The sequence below is a fragment of the Clavelina lepadiformis genome, chromosome 7 (genome assembly GCF_947623445.1).
Source record: "Clavelina lepadiformis chromosome 7, kaClaLepa1.1, whole genome shotgun sequence".
Taxonomy (NCBI): Eukaryota; Metazoa; Chordata; class Ascidiacea; order Aplousobranchia; family Clavelinidae; genus Clavelina; species Clavelina lepadiformis.
The window spans coordinates 19,144,444-19,160,914 of NC_135246.1; the positions used below are offsets into that span (position 1 = coordinate 19,144,444).

The following is a 16,471-nucleotide window of genomic DNA, read 5'->3' on the forward strand; positions in this document are numbered from 1 at the left end:
CTTAAGTTGTAGTTAACCAACCAATACGGATGGATCTGAGCCAGGCAAACTTACAGAATAATAATAAGGATGAGGAAAGTTGAAAATGAAACCAAGAAATCAAAAGATTTGCGGTTATTGGTTTATATGCTTATTTGTAGAAAGTGATCAATAGTTAATTTCATCTTTTACATACACAAGTAGTGCTCATTTTTAACATTAACAGGCAAAGATTCCTACCTATAGCCTATTGAAAATGGGATCTTTTTTACTTTTGCACTTCCATATTAGGATCGAGTATTGAATTATTACGTCATAATTTCTTCTTTAATACCTTCAGACACCATTCAATTCATGCCTTCGAGTTTGAGTGCAAAAGTATAAAATACCCCAAAAAAGTTTCTTGTACACCAGTAGTATAGTCCTACATGTAGACCTATCAAACGCTGACAAGGCCAAGGGCTTATCAGCTTCACGCTTTTTGAAAATTTTATTTAGCTTATCGAGAATAGAAAGAAGCGATTAGAATTTTCTACAACTGTAAAAAATAAATTTTGTTGTTATCACAGTGCATTTTACTGAATAGGCTCTTTTCAAGTTACAGCCGCCATTTTTTTTGGAGGTGACAAAATTTTTTCGATTGCATTTAGTGAAAATTGTGGCACCTACACGCACGACATTTATCAACCTGCAAGCCAAATATATTTCTCATCACTCTGATTTGTAATGCTGTACCGGTAATTATACAGAGAAAAACTCGTTGCTTGAACGCCAATTTGTAATAAATAAACAAAGACGTTAGGCTTCATTGTACGCCATCATGCCAAATTTATTATAATTATAATGTTGATTTAATATAATTCTGTGTGCACGTTGATGAATCTCGTGCGTGCATGGTTTCGCGAATGTTCGATCATTGAAACGAATTCAAGCAACAGAAGAGCATCCTTTATTATCAAGTAATTTTAATCTTAACAGACTTGCTGAAGCATTTGAGTTTGCCAACTCTTGGTTGAGAAACGTTGCTTTAGACCAGGGGTCGGCAACCTTTTTCTAGTCACGGGCCAAATGTCGAATGTACAACTCTTTGGCGGGCCAGAATTTTCATTAATACTATAATTCACACTCACTTCAGTATATTACGCTACATTGTTGCAATCTCAATCATACCAATCACAAAAAGAGCAAAATATATGTATTCACACTTCAACAACTAAGCATTATAAAAAAGTTTAGGTTAAAGCTCGTGTGCATCTCTCTTTTTATCTATAACGACTAGTCTAGTCTACTCTACAGACTTGTACGAGATACTAGTCTACCGCCTTCGCACCAGTTTTATGGCGTAACAATAGACTAGTACGACGTACTTATGGCGTAACCATACCACAATTTTTTCAAACAGTGCTAACACTGCAGTTTGAAACTCAACAAGAAACGGCAGGCCGTATTCTTGTGATAACTAATTAATATGTCTCTGGCCGGACGATTTCGCATGGTGGGCCGTAGGTTGCCGACCCTTGCTTTAGACCAAAGTTTAAAGGTAGCTTGTCTGTTAAAATCACATCGGAGACACGTCAGCAATAGTTGTGTTGATTTGAAATTTGGTCACTAAACTTGTTTGGTTAACAAAATTTTTAGCAATACATGTGACATGACTCAACAATTCATGTCACAGTATACAGATCAATTATATATAGATGTTAAATGCTAATCTTGTATTAGGTCATGTAGTTATTGAATTTATGCATTAAGAAGCTTACTATATATATAACTATATAAGTTTTGCTTGCGTGAAAGTTAAAACTGATAATTTAATCATTGGTTTTGTTTACTGCTATCATATAAATTTTTGCTAGACTAAAGAATGTCGGACTATTACGAAACATTGGGCGTAAAAAAAAATGCGACGGAAGCAGACATCAAAAAAGCTTATCGTAAAATGGCCCTGAAGTGGCATCCAGATAAGAACCCTGATAATAAGGAAGAGGCTGAAGCAATGTTCAAGAGTATATCGGAAGCATACGAGGTGCTATCCGATAAGCAAAAGAGAGAAGTTTATGATCGTTACGGAAAAGAGGGACTCACAAATGGTGCAGGACCTGGTGGTCCAGGTGGATTTCACTTTGAGTTTCACAATCCGCAAGATATTTTCAAAGAATTTTTCGGAGGACATGATCCTTTTGCGGAAGCTTTTGGGGGTGGAGGAGGATTTGGGTTTGGAGGTTTAACCGGACATGACCCATTCGCTGGCTTTTCTACATTTTCGTCAATGGGAGGGTTTTCCGGATTTTCTGGATTTCCTGATGCCGGTGGTGCTGGCAGTGCGTCAAGTTTTACAACATTCAGTAGCAGTTCCAGTGGCGGTGGAGGTTTTCGTGGAAAATCTGTGACAAAAACAATAAAGACTGTCAACGGACGCAGAGTTGAAACCAAGAAGGTTGTTGAGAACGGTAAAGAGAGAGTAGAAGTACGAGAAAACGGCAAAATAAAATCTGTTACAATTAACGGAAAAGCAGACAATGAAGCACTGGCAATTGAAAGAAGTAAGGAGAATGAAGGAAGCCCCGTGGACATGATCCAGGACCGCTCGTCGTTTCGAACTTCCTCTCATCACTCTTCCCGGAAGCATCCTTTCCCTGAAAATGATGGGTTTAGCGAAGAAGACATCCGGCGAGCAACAGAAGAAAGCCTCAAAGAGCAGAAAAAAAGCAGACCAAGCAGCGGCAGAAGTTATTTTAACTGGAAATAACTGAAAGGCGACAAAAACTGACGTTTACTGTGCTAGTATTTTTACTTTATTTTTTTCTGTTGTCTTGATGTTTACAGATACACTTTGGCGAGTAAATGTGATTCTAGTTAATTAAATGGAAATGTCCAGATTCATTCATTCATGAATGAAAATTACAATGAATGTGTAACGTTCTGTATATAATGTGAAATACAAAAATACAATTAACTTACGCATTCATTTGTAATTTGATAACTTGGATGTCACATAGAAATGGAAAGCTGGTTGTTTATACTAAACAGGAGTGAAGAGATACTTTAAATATTATTGAGTGATAACTGACATTACATGTTGTTCTACCACTTTTCTCTGCCTTTGCAACTTTCTTTCACCCTTAATTCCACATCTTATTGAACCTAAAAGCTTTTGTGTATAGTTGAGAAATAAGTCACTCAAAACATACTTATGAGAATATTCAATAAGAAATACTTGCTGTATACCTATTTTTTGTAAGTTGTACATGTTATTGTTATATTATTGTGCATCTTGGTCAGGAGAGTTGGTTGTGGTTAGCTCATTGTGATGTAGGGATGATGATATTTAGTTTGTTCTGTTTTTGGAGATTTGTTTACCATGTACATATAAATATGCATTGATATTGACTGATCCATTTAGTGACAATCCAATTTGAATTTAATTCATTCTGTGGGATAACAGTCTAACAAGAAAAAGGTAATGAGCGATTTCTAATCTGTCAGGATTATAAATATAGCTTAACCTATTTATGTGTTTTTTTACATATCGAACATTGTGTGGTCACATGCAATTCGAAAAAAGAAATCAAGACCGCCACTGTCATACTTGAAGTTTATCGTTACTTGATGCTCCGTTGTTTCTAAATTGCATTCCATTCGTCTATTTAAAAGGAGACGATCTTCTTATATTATAACTTACAGAAGTGTTCGACTGAGTAAGAGTGACCTACACGCTGTCGTATTAATAAGGCTGATGTCTATGTGTTTTATATTATGTTGTGATATTTCATTTCTGGGTGCAGAAATCGTTGATGTAGCTGCAAGTTTGTAAATTGTCAAGTGTCAGTCTACATTTTTTGTTTTTGTTGAGTGGCGTTTACTGTTTTTACTCGTTCACTACCAATGCAGGAGTATTTGATGTTAAAAGTTTAAGTTTTAAAATAACAAAGGCGAGGATCATTCAAAACAGCGTTAGTTTAAATAAAATAGCCCACTTGTGATTCAATAAGTTTCATCTATATTTCACTATATTACTAATTTCACTATAGTACCAATCTGCCCGAGGTATTGGCATTATTACATTTCATCAGATATCGACTTTCAGTGAGATTGTTTTACATATTAGAACTGAGAATGTCTCTGGCATATAGCGCTACCTTAATTCATGTGTTGTATGTAATTGTATATGCCAATTATATTTCTCAAGTGAACGTGACCACCATATGAAGTTAAGGACTTAGATGCCGCAATACTTAATGTTTATTATAGCTTACTGGAAAGTGGTTCATTGCTCGCTTAATGCATTTAGGATAAGTGTTTGCTCTCTTGATCAGATTTCTAGCCTAAGGATAAAATGTAGGTTCTCTGGTGTAAGTTAGCTTCTCTTAAAGTGTGTAGATGTACATCATGAAGCAGTTGAGGTAAGAATTATAGAAACATTTAATGGTGTTTGTAACAACTACTTTGATCATTTGTTTACTTCTTAACTCTCCTTATTGATTTGAAATGTTTGTGAAAAATATAGGGATGTTGATGCAGTAGAATCCACCTCCAATTCACTGCAAATCTTTTATTTAGTGAGCAGTAAATGTATAAGCAAATACACTTGAAAATACCAAAAATAATGAAATAAAATCTGTTATTATTGTTTACTTTATACATCTCGCACACAAGAGAATATCACGGTATCATAAAGTGTTTTACTGCTTTCAGTGCAAAAATTCCACCCAATTGTAAATAGGACGCAGCAGTGGTTGGATTTATTGTTTAATCAGCAATGAATTCGTTTAAGTTGATTGTTTTATATTTGCTTATTCATCTCAGTTGAAGTTTTTGACTTCACTATGAACTTATCTTTAGGTTGCAGATAATCACATGGAACGTGGGGGGGTCGGAAACAATAAACAATGATCAGTTCACCAAATTGCTTTGTCTGGATAAAGCAAACCCGGTTGATGTCTATGTAATTAGGTACTCTCGTTTAACTTTTCTTGATATTCATAAATTTAACAACAATGTTTCCTTCGGTAATATTTTGCCTGATGTCATTTTGAAAATGTTTAGTCTACAAGAGATCGAAACGGGATTTCTCGAGACCGCAAAAAGCTTTGTATCTTATGATGACTGGGCCAAGTTATTTATGTCAACTCTGTCTTCTCTTGGATTTTACCTGGTAAGCGGCTCATTGTCATGAAAGATCAACCATGTAGACGATATATTTATCAATACATAGCTGCTTCAAAGATAAGTCATAACTTGTAATTATAAACATGTCGAATGAACATAGATGCTAAAGTGGTTTGTGGAAGTTGAAAAAAAGCTGCCATATATTTCTTTGATTTAATTCAGGTTGAAAATGTTCGTGTTCAAGGATTGTCTCTTTCGGTTTTCGCTCACCTCACTCATCTTCCGTTTGTTCGATTTGTGAGGACACATATCGTTCGAACCGGTTTGGCAGGCAACTGGGTACGTTCTCGATATTACAAATACTAATTTCTACTTCAAAGTTCATTTTCACATGGATGCTCATTGTTTGAAATATCGTGATAACTGATAATATGATATGATAATTTAATGATATGATATAATAATGGCACCATGTTTGCTGCTAAAACTAACGAAGCAGTATCAGTGACATTCATGGTCCGTTTCAACCAGAGTTTTTTGCACCAGGGCAACAAAGGTGGGGTAGCGATATCTGCCAGGGTGTACGGTGAAAAAATTTGCATTTTAAACACCCATCTCCCCGCACATCTCGAGTACGATGAAGCACGCGTGGAGCAATTTTCCGATATTATCGAACAGATGGATTTTGATAATACGCTACCAATCTTAAGTCACGAGTGAGTTGCTATGAATGGTATTTTTGCTGTGGTTGGTTAAAAGAAATTGTGGTTTTATGCACCTGCAACAGAGACAAATGGCATGATTCGTTTAGCTTTATCTTCTGTTTTGTCAACAGCGTGATATTCTGGTCGGGAGATCTCAATTTTCGAATAAATGGCTTTTCTCGAAAAGAAATCCTGGACTTGATTGAGAAGAAAGCTTACACTGATCTTTTACAAGGCGACCAGGTAATTATTTAAACATTGCCAAGTTATTTAAAAGATTCTGTATTTGAAGACAAATTAATCACGTGCAATTTTTTATTATATACGAGCATGTAGGAACATGTGTAAATGAAATGTACACATAAGTGCAACTATAGCGATAAGGCTGCGTGGTTTGCAAGAAGCTACACCATAACATGACAAAACATGTTCTATGGCATAAATGAATGATCTGTATGCAGCTGAAGAGGCACCTAGTACATAAAGATATTATGACAGATTTCATTGAAGGGGAAATCACCTTCCCACCTACCTACAAGGTAAATAAATTCAGTATTCAATGGATCCGTTTTGTGTAACTGATATTTTGATAATAATTTGTATAATATTGTTTCTATTGCCTGATTTCACTTCAATATTCATCAGAGCTTACCTGTCATTAATTTGATTGAAAATTTGACATGTTCACAGAATTCACATAAGTGCATGTTATGTTGTTGTTATGCTTTTGTTTAAATAATAGTTTGATTTTGGAACTGATCGTTATGACACGAGTGAAAAGCAGCGGAAGCCAGCTTGGACCGATCGTATTCTCTACAGAATTAACCCCGACGTTGAAGCACTGGCTGGCTTGGGTGAGTAGATTGTTACTACTTTATTCCAACAAGTAAAACTTTCAACTTTGATATCTGCTTATTTCGCCAAAGCAGTATTTTTGTATATTTAGAGTGAGCAACATCTCACTAGAATTTTAGCAGATTTGTTGTGATTATGAATTATATGGTTCAAATTTGCTTGATCATTCAGTGTTTTTACATTCAGCAAGTTGGCAAAATTCCATCGATAATAATTTGACTTATGTTTTATTTATAGTGTCTAATGTTTCACTCGAGCAATGCGATTACAAAAGGTCATATGAGTACATTAAACAAGGGTCATACAGAAGTCACATGGAACTCAAAAGCAGCGACCATAAGCCTGTCTCAAGTCAATACAAGATTAAAGTAAATAATTTTTTTTTTTATTTAGCATAAGATAAGATTATAGTATTAATTACCGGTTGGAATTTGCCACTAAGCAAGTTTGAACCTGCCTGTCAACTAGTCTGCTACAAACTGCAGCGATCCTTCGCCTAAATTTACATAAAACACAAGTCGTCAACATGTTAACTTCCTCAGTCACCCCAAATCCGCCATTTCTCCACTTTCAGATCAGAAATGCCATAAAACAACTGGTTGAAATAAAAGTTGTTGGACCCTGGCAGAGTAAACTTGAGGGAGAGGTCAGTGTTGTTTATTCCAACGGTATGGTGCCGGACAGTTACGACTATCTTGCTCTTTATGAGGTCAGTGGGCTCTTTGTTTAAATACGTTATTTCCACCATAGTTGCCAGCACAAAATAATCAATAAAAATAAGCTGACTGTAACAATAGAAATCATGTTTGGATGGCAATGGTTTGAATCCATCCACAAAATGAATGAGTGCAATTTCATCGTACTAGCTTCTTTGTTTCACAAACTCTTAGCACTTTTTTTCTGTCATTTCTTGCAAAATATAGAAGCTTAGCGTTATTTTTATTATAGTTTTGACTATGAATCTTGTAGCAAAACTTCTGCTATGTTCACAGGAAAACATTTCTGATTTTCGTTCGTACAAAACGTGGGTGTATTTACCAACGGTTGGAGATGAATACAGGATAAAAGACTCAATTCAAACCTGTCGATTTCCCTCTTTTGAAGTTGAAAAAAATGGAAGATTTCGTGTCGCATATTATAGCAGTAGAATGTCATGTTTATTAGGTTTAAGTGAGCCTTTTGAAATTAAAACTTAATGAAAGTGTTACCATAGTTCAGCTGTTATTTGCGTTTTGTTGTGATGGTACTGTAGAGTGCTTTGGTACGGTAGTTGCAGATAAATTTATAATCAACTTGCTATTATTAATAATTAATTTGTAAATAGTTTGCCTGTGTTCCATTGTCGGCATAAAGTAAGGAATATTAATCAGTGTTACAGTTTATTGCATCACGAAACTTGTGGCAGCTGCCACACCCAACCTTAAAAAACTATAGAATAATCAAATGCAAATTTTCTGTTTTAATGTTCTGAGCGCGAAGAATCATTTGTGAAGCTTTTAAATAACTGTTTAACTGAAGACACTAGCTAGACATCCAGTAATGCATTCCATGTGTTCATGTATTCTGTTGCAACTGAGGAACGCCTTGTATTGTACGCTAAACTTTTATAAACTGTCTTCTAAAAACTTCCTATATAACCAAGCAAATGTACCCGGACCTTCACGTTTTAGGCATCAGGTCAACTAGCTGTTAGTGTGACAGATAGTTTTTTTTCATTTCACTTTTATCTTTGTTGTTTTTCCTTAACTTTACAAAATTGTGCTCTGTATACTGTGATTAGACTCATGTAATTGCCATTTTGTTGAATGCAAACTAGTTTTACACAGATGAACTGTAAATAATAAATTTTATTCAACAAAGTTTCAGCAATGGTGTCCATGACCCCTCAGACTGTTTTTCGGCCGTAGGTCAACCCTTTCACATTGACCATTATACAAAAACATTATGTAACAAGAAGCGTGTTCTTCCAAGGCCTTTTTATCAAGATAACTCGATATCGTTGAGCTCCGTAGGCTCCCATCCCGTGATGGTGATTTTTAGTGGAATTGTGTCGAGCTCGTTTACCTGTTATAAAGGGTCAATACTAAATTTGGAAAACAGTAAACATAACAAGCAACTATAAACTTCTCTTTTACTTACTGTTACTTTGATCTCGTGCACGCGATCCTCGTCAACATTTCTGTTTGTAATCGGATAATCAGGCAGAGTTATAGCTGAGGGTACAAGTGAAAGGTTGTGTGTCTGGGAAGGGATAATTGTATATGGTGAAATTGTGCAGTCTTCAGTATAAATTATGTTATTTTGACTGCAACAAAATAACTTTAACCTGCTCAAACAGAACCACAGAATGGTCTAAAACAGTCAGCTCTTGCTTGCACATATTTTTACGGAATGACAAAATTCGGTGAACTGTCTCACCCGAAGAAGTGACCGAGCCAATAATTCAGGGGTTAATGTCCACTCTACGTCTTTTCGGAAGGAGCAGGGGAGAATGGTTTGTTCCTTTAGCCAGAGGATCATTCGACGGCCGGAAACTGATTGTGATGTCTTAAACATTCAAACAAACATTTCTCAAAATGTTTTCAGCGAGAGAAAGCGAAACACACAACTCATTTATAAATACGGTCAGTAAGCACCAGTTGTTGGGCCGAATACTCCTCAATATTTTCAGGGGATGCATACACTGCTTTTCCTTGAAAAATTAATCTTCGGCCGAAGTGTTTAGGTAAATCTAACATCTCCCCTTTGACACCAAATTCTGTAACGTCAATACAAGACCACTTAATATACATACATCATACGTGCAGACTAACCGTCAAGTTCTATATTCTAATACATTTTCAAATGTTTAACTCTTGTTTGTTTCATCAGAAGTGAGTGCATGTTCCAAGCCAATTCTTGCTACCAAAACTTGAGCTATGTTTACAAAATGTAAGGCAACTTATAAAAGTCAGTTGAAATAGGGCGATGAAACTTCCAGCAAGGGATTGTGTAACAAGGTCTGATCGATGCGGCCAGATGAGAATTTGCAGTGTACATAATCATAAATATTCCAACAGTTTAAGAATTTATCGCGAAATTATTAACTGTTGGCTTAAATCTAAACATAAGAAGGGGGGCTGGTGTTCAATTCAGAAACCTTAAGCTTTGAATTTCACAAGTTTCTTTCCTGGAGTAAAATCTCATCCTACTAAACGGCAGGTAACTTGACTTGCTCATAATGAGGAAGCTAAGTCTATGAAAGTTCCCTCATGCAAAAACATTGTAAACATATTATGGACATGCCTTGGAATTAACTAACGTATTGTAATACCTGATACATCCTCTGTTAATATGAATTTCAAGTTTTTAGGACCATTATCACGTCCAACAACCTTGTAGACCTGATGAAGCTCTGTAAGTTTGGCAGGTCGTCCTAATTTTGGAAGCGGCGCTTTATTATGTCTTGCTAATTTTAATGTACTGGCCTGAGAAAAATATTTATCGTTACCAAACAAACAGTAAAATTTCATCAGCTTCAAAATAGACAATTTATCAAAACTACTACGCCAAAAAAGACTAGCTTTTTTATAACCTGAGATAAGAAAATAAATATAAACCGTGTAAACAATGTACAACGATAGGCCAGCTTCCACATACCGATGATGTTGCGGTTGTCTGTAACAAAGCACATGATTGCCTTGTAAAATGTGCTAAGGTTTTTAGTAGTCTTCCTCCAACAAAGTAAATCATTTTCTAAAGTTCCTCGATCAGCAGAGCAGTGAATGTTAGGCTAACAGACACCGGTAACTCAAGCCCCGACTTGCCTACGTTAGTTGATCTATCTTGCGTATTTCACCACCTGAAAATCAAGCTAGCATATAATCAATGGTTTAAAATACGGGACTGGTATACATGTACACAACCACAGGATGCCTTTGTATATTAGACACCAGCTACCCAAACTGTAACGTCATCTGGTTGTGCACTTGTATATTAGACCCTAAAATACTTACATGTGTGCTTATCAACTGATGAATGCTGTTCCAAACAAACTTTTCTAAACCACTTCAAATGAACAGAGAAACAATCGTTTGTAGTAGAGCATAAAATCCTTCTCATATGAAGGGAATCCCCTTAACATAACCCAACCACCAACCATTTCAACAGAGAGAGTTTTGACTTTTGACATTGGTGTAAACAAATTGTTGTGTCATCTTGGCTTGCTATTTAGCACTAACTTTTGGTTACTTTAATGTAACCATAGACGAGCACACTTGAAGCATTAAAATTAATCGTACGAAGAACGATGAAGCACAATTTGGCGTTCTGCTCTGTTGTCAAAATGCAAAGGTGTAATAGTGCTTCTTCGTTTGTCCGATTTAGTTGGGATAAATATTTTAAAAACTTCAACGGATAGGCAGAAAAACAGAAAACTGAATTGTTATATTTGGGAGATAAAATAATTTTTTCAAAGCCAAACATTTTAATTTCCTTTACATTTAATTTCTCAAACATTTTAAAATAATGTATGGGGTTTAGTTTTTAAAGACGAACTTCAAATACAATAATAGTAATAAGAAAACCTTACAAGAACAGGTATGACTGATTATATGTTTTAACAACCCTCAAAATGGTATATTCATCAAAATATTTGAGCGAACACCGCAGAAACCTCCAATTTCAACACTAATTTTTGCAGTGGCAGATTAGTCTTGTTTAAATAAGCATACTTAGCTAAATTGCTGCCTGTCGGTGCCATGTTATACTTTAATGTGAAGTAATTAAATACCTACTGTAGCTTAAGTATAAATGGCTAGCATCACTGCAAAAAGGTATAGCAGAGTTGCGCCTTAAAGGTCAAATGTCTAAGCTTTTGCTCTTGTAAATAGTCTACGTGTTATTTAAAACACTTTAAATGTGTTGTTATCTAAGTATTTTTCAGCAATGAAAACTTCAATTTAGTTTTGCGAGTTTTTTTTCTGGATTTTTACCTGAAAAATACATCATGTAAAGTAAGAATTTATTGCAGTGGCGTCTTCATCTTTCAATCTTGTGGAAAAGATCTTCTGAAACAAACGTTGATCTACCGCAGCCGCTTTGCTCCTGTTTTTGCAACTTTAACACAAAAGAAAAGTAATGAGGCCTATTTCTCGTCATTTAAGCCTAAAATTAGAAAGTCCAAGACCATGTGAGTTTAACCAATGACGGAGGAAATATTTTTTGTTGTCAGGTGTTGTTGTTGTTGTTATCGGTGCTCTTCTGCGAGGGCCATAGGTTAAATTACGGAATAGTTTTATGCTGGCTTGTCTGTTGCACGTATAGTTTATGAACCCCGACAACTGTTTTTTTTATGAAGACATTTTCTTTATCTTTTGTGACATTATTCAACAACACGTCTTTGGTGTCATGATAAAACTTGTACCGGCCCAAGTATCCTTCTCTGCCGAGTAGAACCATCATCTCCGTCGCGGTCTATACACCCACAAAATTGACAATGTCATAAACTGCGTCATTGTGAGAATAAGAAGTCCGTTATTTTAACTGCTAGAACTTAGAAGTATGGTGAGCCTGCAGACAAGCACTCTTTCAATCATCACTGTTCAGTAATTCCGGTGAACTGTTCTAACTTTGGGTAATACGATAAAACAAGTAAAATGTGTGACAGTCGGAGCTTGCACGAAGGCTAGCTTTAGTGTCAGCGTCAGAAAGCGCGGGCCCACTTGCCAATTTTAAATATAATTTAATGTAATAACAAGAACGTTAGCCAAATATCAACTTTTTGAAAATCAGCTCCGATCAAAACCTTGCTTTGTTGTTTATTTTCACCAGAACAAATTGAGAATAAATTGTGGGGATGGCGATCGTGATAATAATTGCAATAACTTATATAATTGGCATTTTGCATAAGCTTTTGTATTTCTCCAGTTAGATAAAATTGAATATTTAGACAGCTGTGTTACACTTGGTAAATTCTGTTATTCAAACAAATTGTATTTCTAACTGACATATTTGACGCAGATATAAATATTTCAAGTACCTTGTATTTACGGCGTAAAGTTTGAAGTGTACTTGATGAAATGTTTGGATGACGTAGAATAATAGATATTACACATATAATACGTAGCAATGATAAATATAACATGGCGTTAGCTGATTGGTTGAGGTGTATGATATAAAAGGTTAAGCTTGGTTCAAATGGTTCGGCTCTGGCTGGCGAGTCTCTGCAAGGGCTTGTCTCTTCAGGACTTGCTAGTACTTCTCTCGGTTTTTAGTTTTGGATCTGTTTTACGTTTTGGCTTATTCAGTATTGAATTCAAGTGATAGTTCTATTCAAATATGGAATGGTGATTAATTGGTTTCGATGTGACAACGACTATTGGACAATATAACAATTTAGGCTTTATGAAGTTGTGCTGACTTAAGAGACAATCAGAAAATAGCACACGCAAACGGAATCAAGGATAAAATAGTCAAGGAGTCATAAAAGTAAGACTGAAGCCTTTGGCTTTAGGCCAACCTTAAAACATCTCAACATCACCCTCCCCACAGTGGATTGCTTTTAGGTTGGCCTAAAGCCAAAGGCTATTAGTCTTTCTTTTAGAACTCCTAGGACCTAGACAATTGTGTCTTTGACTCCGTTGCACCTGCTTTCTCTATAATGTTTCTTTAAATCAACACCAGATTCATAAAGTCTAATTGTTATATTGTCCGAAATATGTTGTATCACATTAGAAACATTTTCATCATCTTTTCACATTTAAACAAAGCTATAACTGCAATTCAGTAATGACTTCAGTTCCGAATAATTCCGTAATAACTTCAATTCAACAGAAAGAAGAAGAGAGAAGAGAACGATTTTGACCAAACTTAGTTTTTATACTCGCCCTAATTGACCAATGGGCGAACGCCATGCTATATTTTACCCTGACACGTATAACACGTGTCCATGTTGCACATTTTAAGCTTTTTCATAAAGAAAACCACTTGACACATTTCACTACGTCACACATCGATTTGGAACTGTTTGAATAACGGGTTACTACGAAAAATACACTTCAAATATCGAATTGAATTGAATTTAGCGAGAGACAAACCCAGTGCATTCTTTACAATGCCAATGAATGAATTATTACAATTTACTATCACGACCGCCACAAAATAATGCGATTTACGCAAAATAAAAGTTTAATTGTTATAAGTTAAGAGTTAGTTAATTAATTAATTAGTTAGTTAGTCGTGCATTGACTTAGAATCCCAGAGACAGACTCATAAAAGTTACTTTAAAAACCACAGTTCTAGCTACTTTATTTTGAAATTAAGAGTAGAGATACCGCAAAATGACTCAATCGTATCGTCCTACTAAGTTATAAGTGATATTTACATGGAAACAAATATACACCGGAAAAAGAAGTAGCCTGCCAGTATACGGAAATCTTTATGCAACTGGTATTTATTTCGTAATCTAAACATCAATCAAAATATGATCCAACGTTAACTTGATATTGTCACGTTTTCACAAAAATGAAACTGAGTTGGTTCTCAAGAATGGTTCTACTTTATAACTTGGAACTAAACCTACTTCTCCACTGACGGTGCTGTTCATCCAATAGTAACCTCCTGGTGGATGGCTATAACGTTCGAATTGAGATATGTCGTAGATAAATAGTACGTCCCCACGCTTGATGTTAAGCTCTTTGGACTGAGGCCTTGCTACGTGGTCCATGGCTGCAAGGTATCGATTTCTTGTGATCGGAGCCGTTAATTCCGGATTGTAGGCGCCAGTAACAGAAACCATACGATCACTAGCGTCCGTGTAGAGGGATTGCATCAAATGAAACGCTACCTGGCATACGTGTGATTCAAACCCGCAGACAAGAAAATCGCATTTGCTCAGAGCATGAACATCAGTTACAAAACCTATTGCACCCATGTCGGTTTTACGTATTGTGCTCGAAGAATGATTTGTGCTTTCTTCGTCATTACTGATATGATAACTTGGGTAATCTTGTCGTAGCTGTAGCACAACTGAAAGTACGTCGGTTGCTACGTACAGTGTTCTTCCGAATGAGGAAACATCTTTTCCTGCTAGCTGTTGTTGCTGTTCATAGCTAACCCACCACTTTTCCACGTAACCCATGTAATGACTGAGCGGATGGCGTATGTGCTTGTCCATGCCAGCACGTATATGAACCCCGACAATTGGTCTTTTTATGAAGGCGGTTTCTTCTTTATGCTTTATGATATTTTCTAACCATTTCTGAGGTCGCATGATAAAACTTGCAATCTGCCCATTCCACCAAGCTAAAGGCTCGCTGTTAAAAGCGAATATCAATGGGAAGATATCGCGCGGCACACTGTAGGACAAATAAAATTCGTTGGCAGGTGGGCGCATGTTAACTTCAAACGTCAGACAATTTTCATTGTCCAACGTAGCTTTTTCGGTGTCCACCGTTACCACGTGATTGCAGGACAAGGAGACATTTTCACAACTTTCACTGAACGGTTTATGCATTGAGTTGAACACGAGTCCTCGTTGTTTGGTTGTAATAAGCACTGTTCGATTCAGTGAAATACCAACATTAAAGCAAGTAATAAAATGCCTCACTAAGCAACCGTAACCGCACTCGACATTTACTTTGCAATTTAGGACTTTAGCGTCACTACAATCCCTTGGGTTTTGTATGTCGTAAAATTTTTTAGCGGCGTACAATCTGAGTTTTTCAGCTAACCCATCCATTTCTGGCGATAGCACGTCATGCGATATATTGTCAAGCTTGTTCAGCAGAAAGTTTATTCTGTCTTTTAAATTACAGTCACCTGGGGTTTCTGGTCTATCGCGATTTGCTTGTTGATCAAGGCAAGCAAACATCTGCTTAAGTTCCTTCTTTTGTTTTGTAAACCTTTGCTTCAAAGACGAGCTCGGTTTCTTCAAAAGATCTCTTTTCAAAACGGAGATTTCCTGGGATACTGATCTCATTTGCGTTGGTTTCGGCAAGGTAAGGTAATTCCAGTTGTTCGTAGAGATGTCGGTGAGGATTGATATGACTAATAGTCCACCTAACACTCCAGCGCACAGGCGTATCAGACAATTTTTGAGTTTCATTTTGTGTTAAGAATCAGCTTAAGTTGTAACTGCTATAAAAAAATTGCTAAACCTTTTTGTTATAAAGGTACCGAGATTATATTTCGACAAAAATATGTGTTGACTTTGCATTAACAAAGATCTAACAAAAACAATCTGTTCGTAATTTATACAAAACTGATAACAACCGAACGTTCAAAATAATCCTAATGGCGTGCGGTCTACCCAAACTACGGTATATTAGTAACTAATGCATCTGGCTTAATCTCTTACAATTAGGCCTACCATATTTTCAGCACCCAAAAAGAGGACATTTTTTTTGCCGGCAAGTAAAACAAAAGTACAATTGTTACGTTTGAGTTTGATGATGCATTATACCAGGGGTAGGCAAACTGCGGCTCGCCAGCATGTTTTTTGTGGCTCTTCTAGTCGAATCGCAAAATTCCAAAAAAACTGTAAAGGCTACCAAGAGTACCGTTTATGAACGTTTCTGTCTGTTTTTTTCTTTATTTAGGCCAGCATTTTGTTTATGACGTAACAATAGATATAGAATCCGAAATTGTTTTCAGATATACAGTAGATTCTATACTCAATGGTAAAGGTGGTCAAAGTGCGCTTCGCTGACATGTTTTTTATGGGTCTTCTAGCTGAAAAGTAATATCCCAAAATGACTACTAATAATACAATAACCAAATTGACAATCATTACTGATTTTGCGGCTCGCTGGTGTTAGTAGTTTTCCGCAAGCGACTCTTTCATT

The 16,471-nt window shown here is 36.1% G+C and overlaps 4 protein-coding genes across 4 annotated transcripts; 2 read left to right on the forward strand and 2 right to left on the reverse strand.

Moving 5' to 3' along the window:
• Positions 1-56: 56 nt before the first annotated feature.
• LOC143465627 (dnaJ homolog subfamily B member 6-like) lies at positions 57-4,296 on the forward strand. The gene has a single exon (XM_076964019.1). The coding sequence runs from the start codon at positions 1,844-1,846 to the stop codon at positions 2,726-2,728; it is 885 nt and encodes a 294-aa protein (XP_076820134.1). The 5' UTR covers positions 57-1,843; the 3' UTR covers positions 2,729-4,296.
• On the forward strand, positions 4,245-8,506 carry LOC143465625 (inositol polyphosphate 5-phosphatase K-like). Its single transcript, XM_076964016.1, has 11 exons — positions 4,245-4,382; positions 4,822-4,932; positions 5,026-5,134; positions 5,311-5,427; positions 5,635-5,804; positions 5,924-6,035; positions 6,254-6,331; positions 6,535-6,646; positions 6,885-7,015; positions 7,222-7,356; positions 7,640-8,506. Exons 1-11 carry the CDS (start codon positions 4,360-4,362, stop codon positions 7,841-7,843), a joined length of 1,302 nt encoding a protein of 433 aa, XP_076820131.1. The 5' UTR covers positions 4,245-4,359; the 3' UTR covers positions 7,844-8,506.
• LOC143465628 (large ribosomal subunit protein bL9m-like) lies at positions 8,477-10,722 on the reverse strand. The gene is made up of 7 exons (XM_076964020.1): positions 10,643-10,722; positions 10,287-10,488; positions 9,961-10,114; positions 9,284-9,405; positions 9,066-9,194; positions 8,787-8,888; positions 8,477-8,711 (listed from the first exon to the last, which is right to left on the reverse strand). Exons 2-7 carry the CDS (start codon positions 10,377-10,379, stop codon positions 8,628-8,630), a joined length of 684 nt encoding a protein of 227 aa, XP_076820135.1. The 5' UTR covers positions 10,380-10,488; positions 10,643-10,722; the 3' UTR covers positions 8,477-8,627.
• A 1,784-nt stretch (positions 10,723-12,506) lies between these two features.
• LOC143466134 (alpha-(1,6)-fucosyltransferase-like) lies at positions 12,507-15,778 on the reverse strand. The gene has a single exon (XM_076964752.1). It carries the CDS (start codon positions 15,730-15,732, stop codon positions 14,143-14,145), a length of 1,590 nt encoding a protein of 529 aa, XP_076820867.1. The 5' UTR covers positions 15,733-15,778; the 3' UTR covers positions 12,507-14,142.
• Positions 15,779-16,471: the final 693 nt, after the last annotated feature.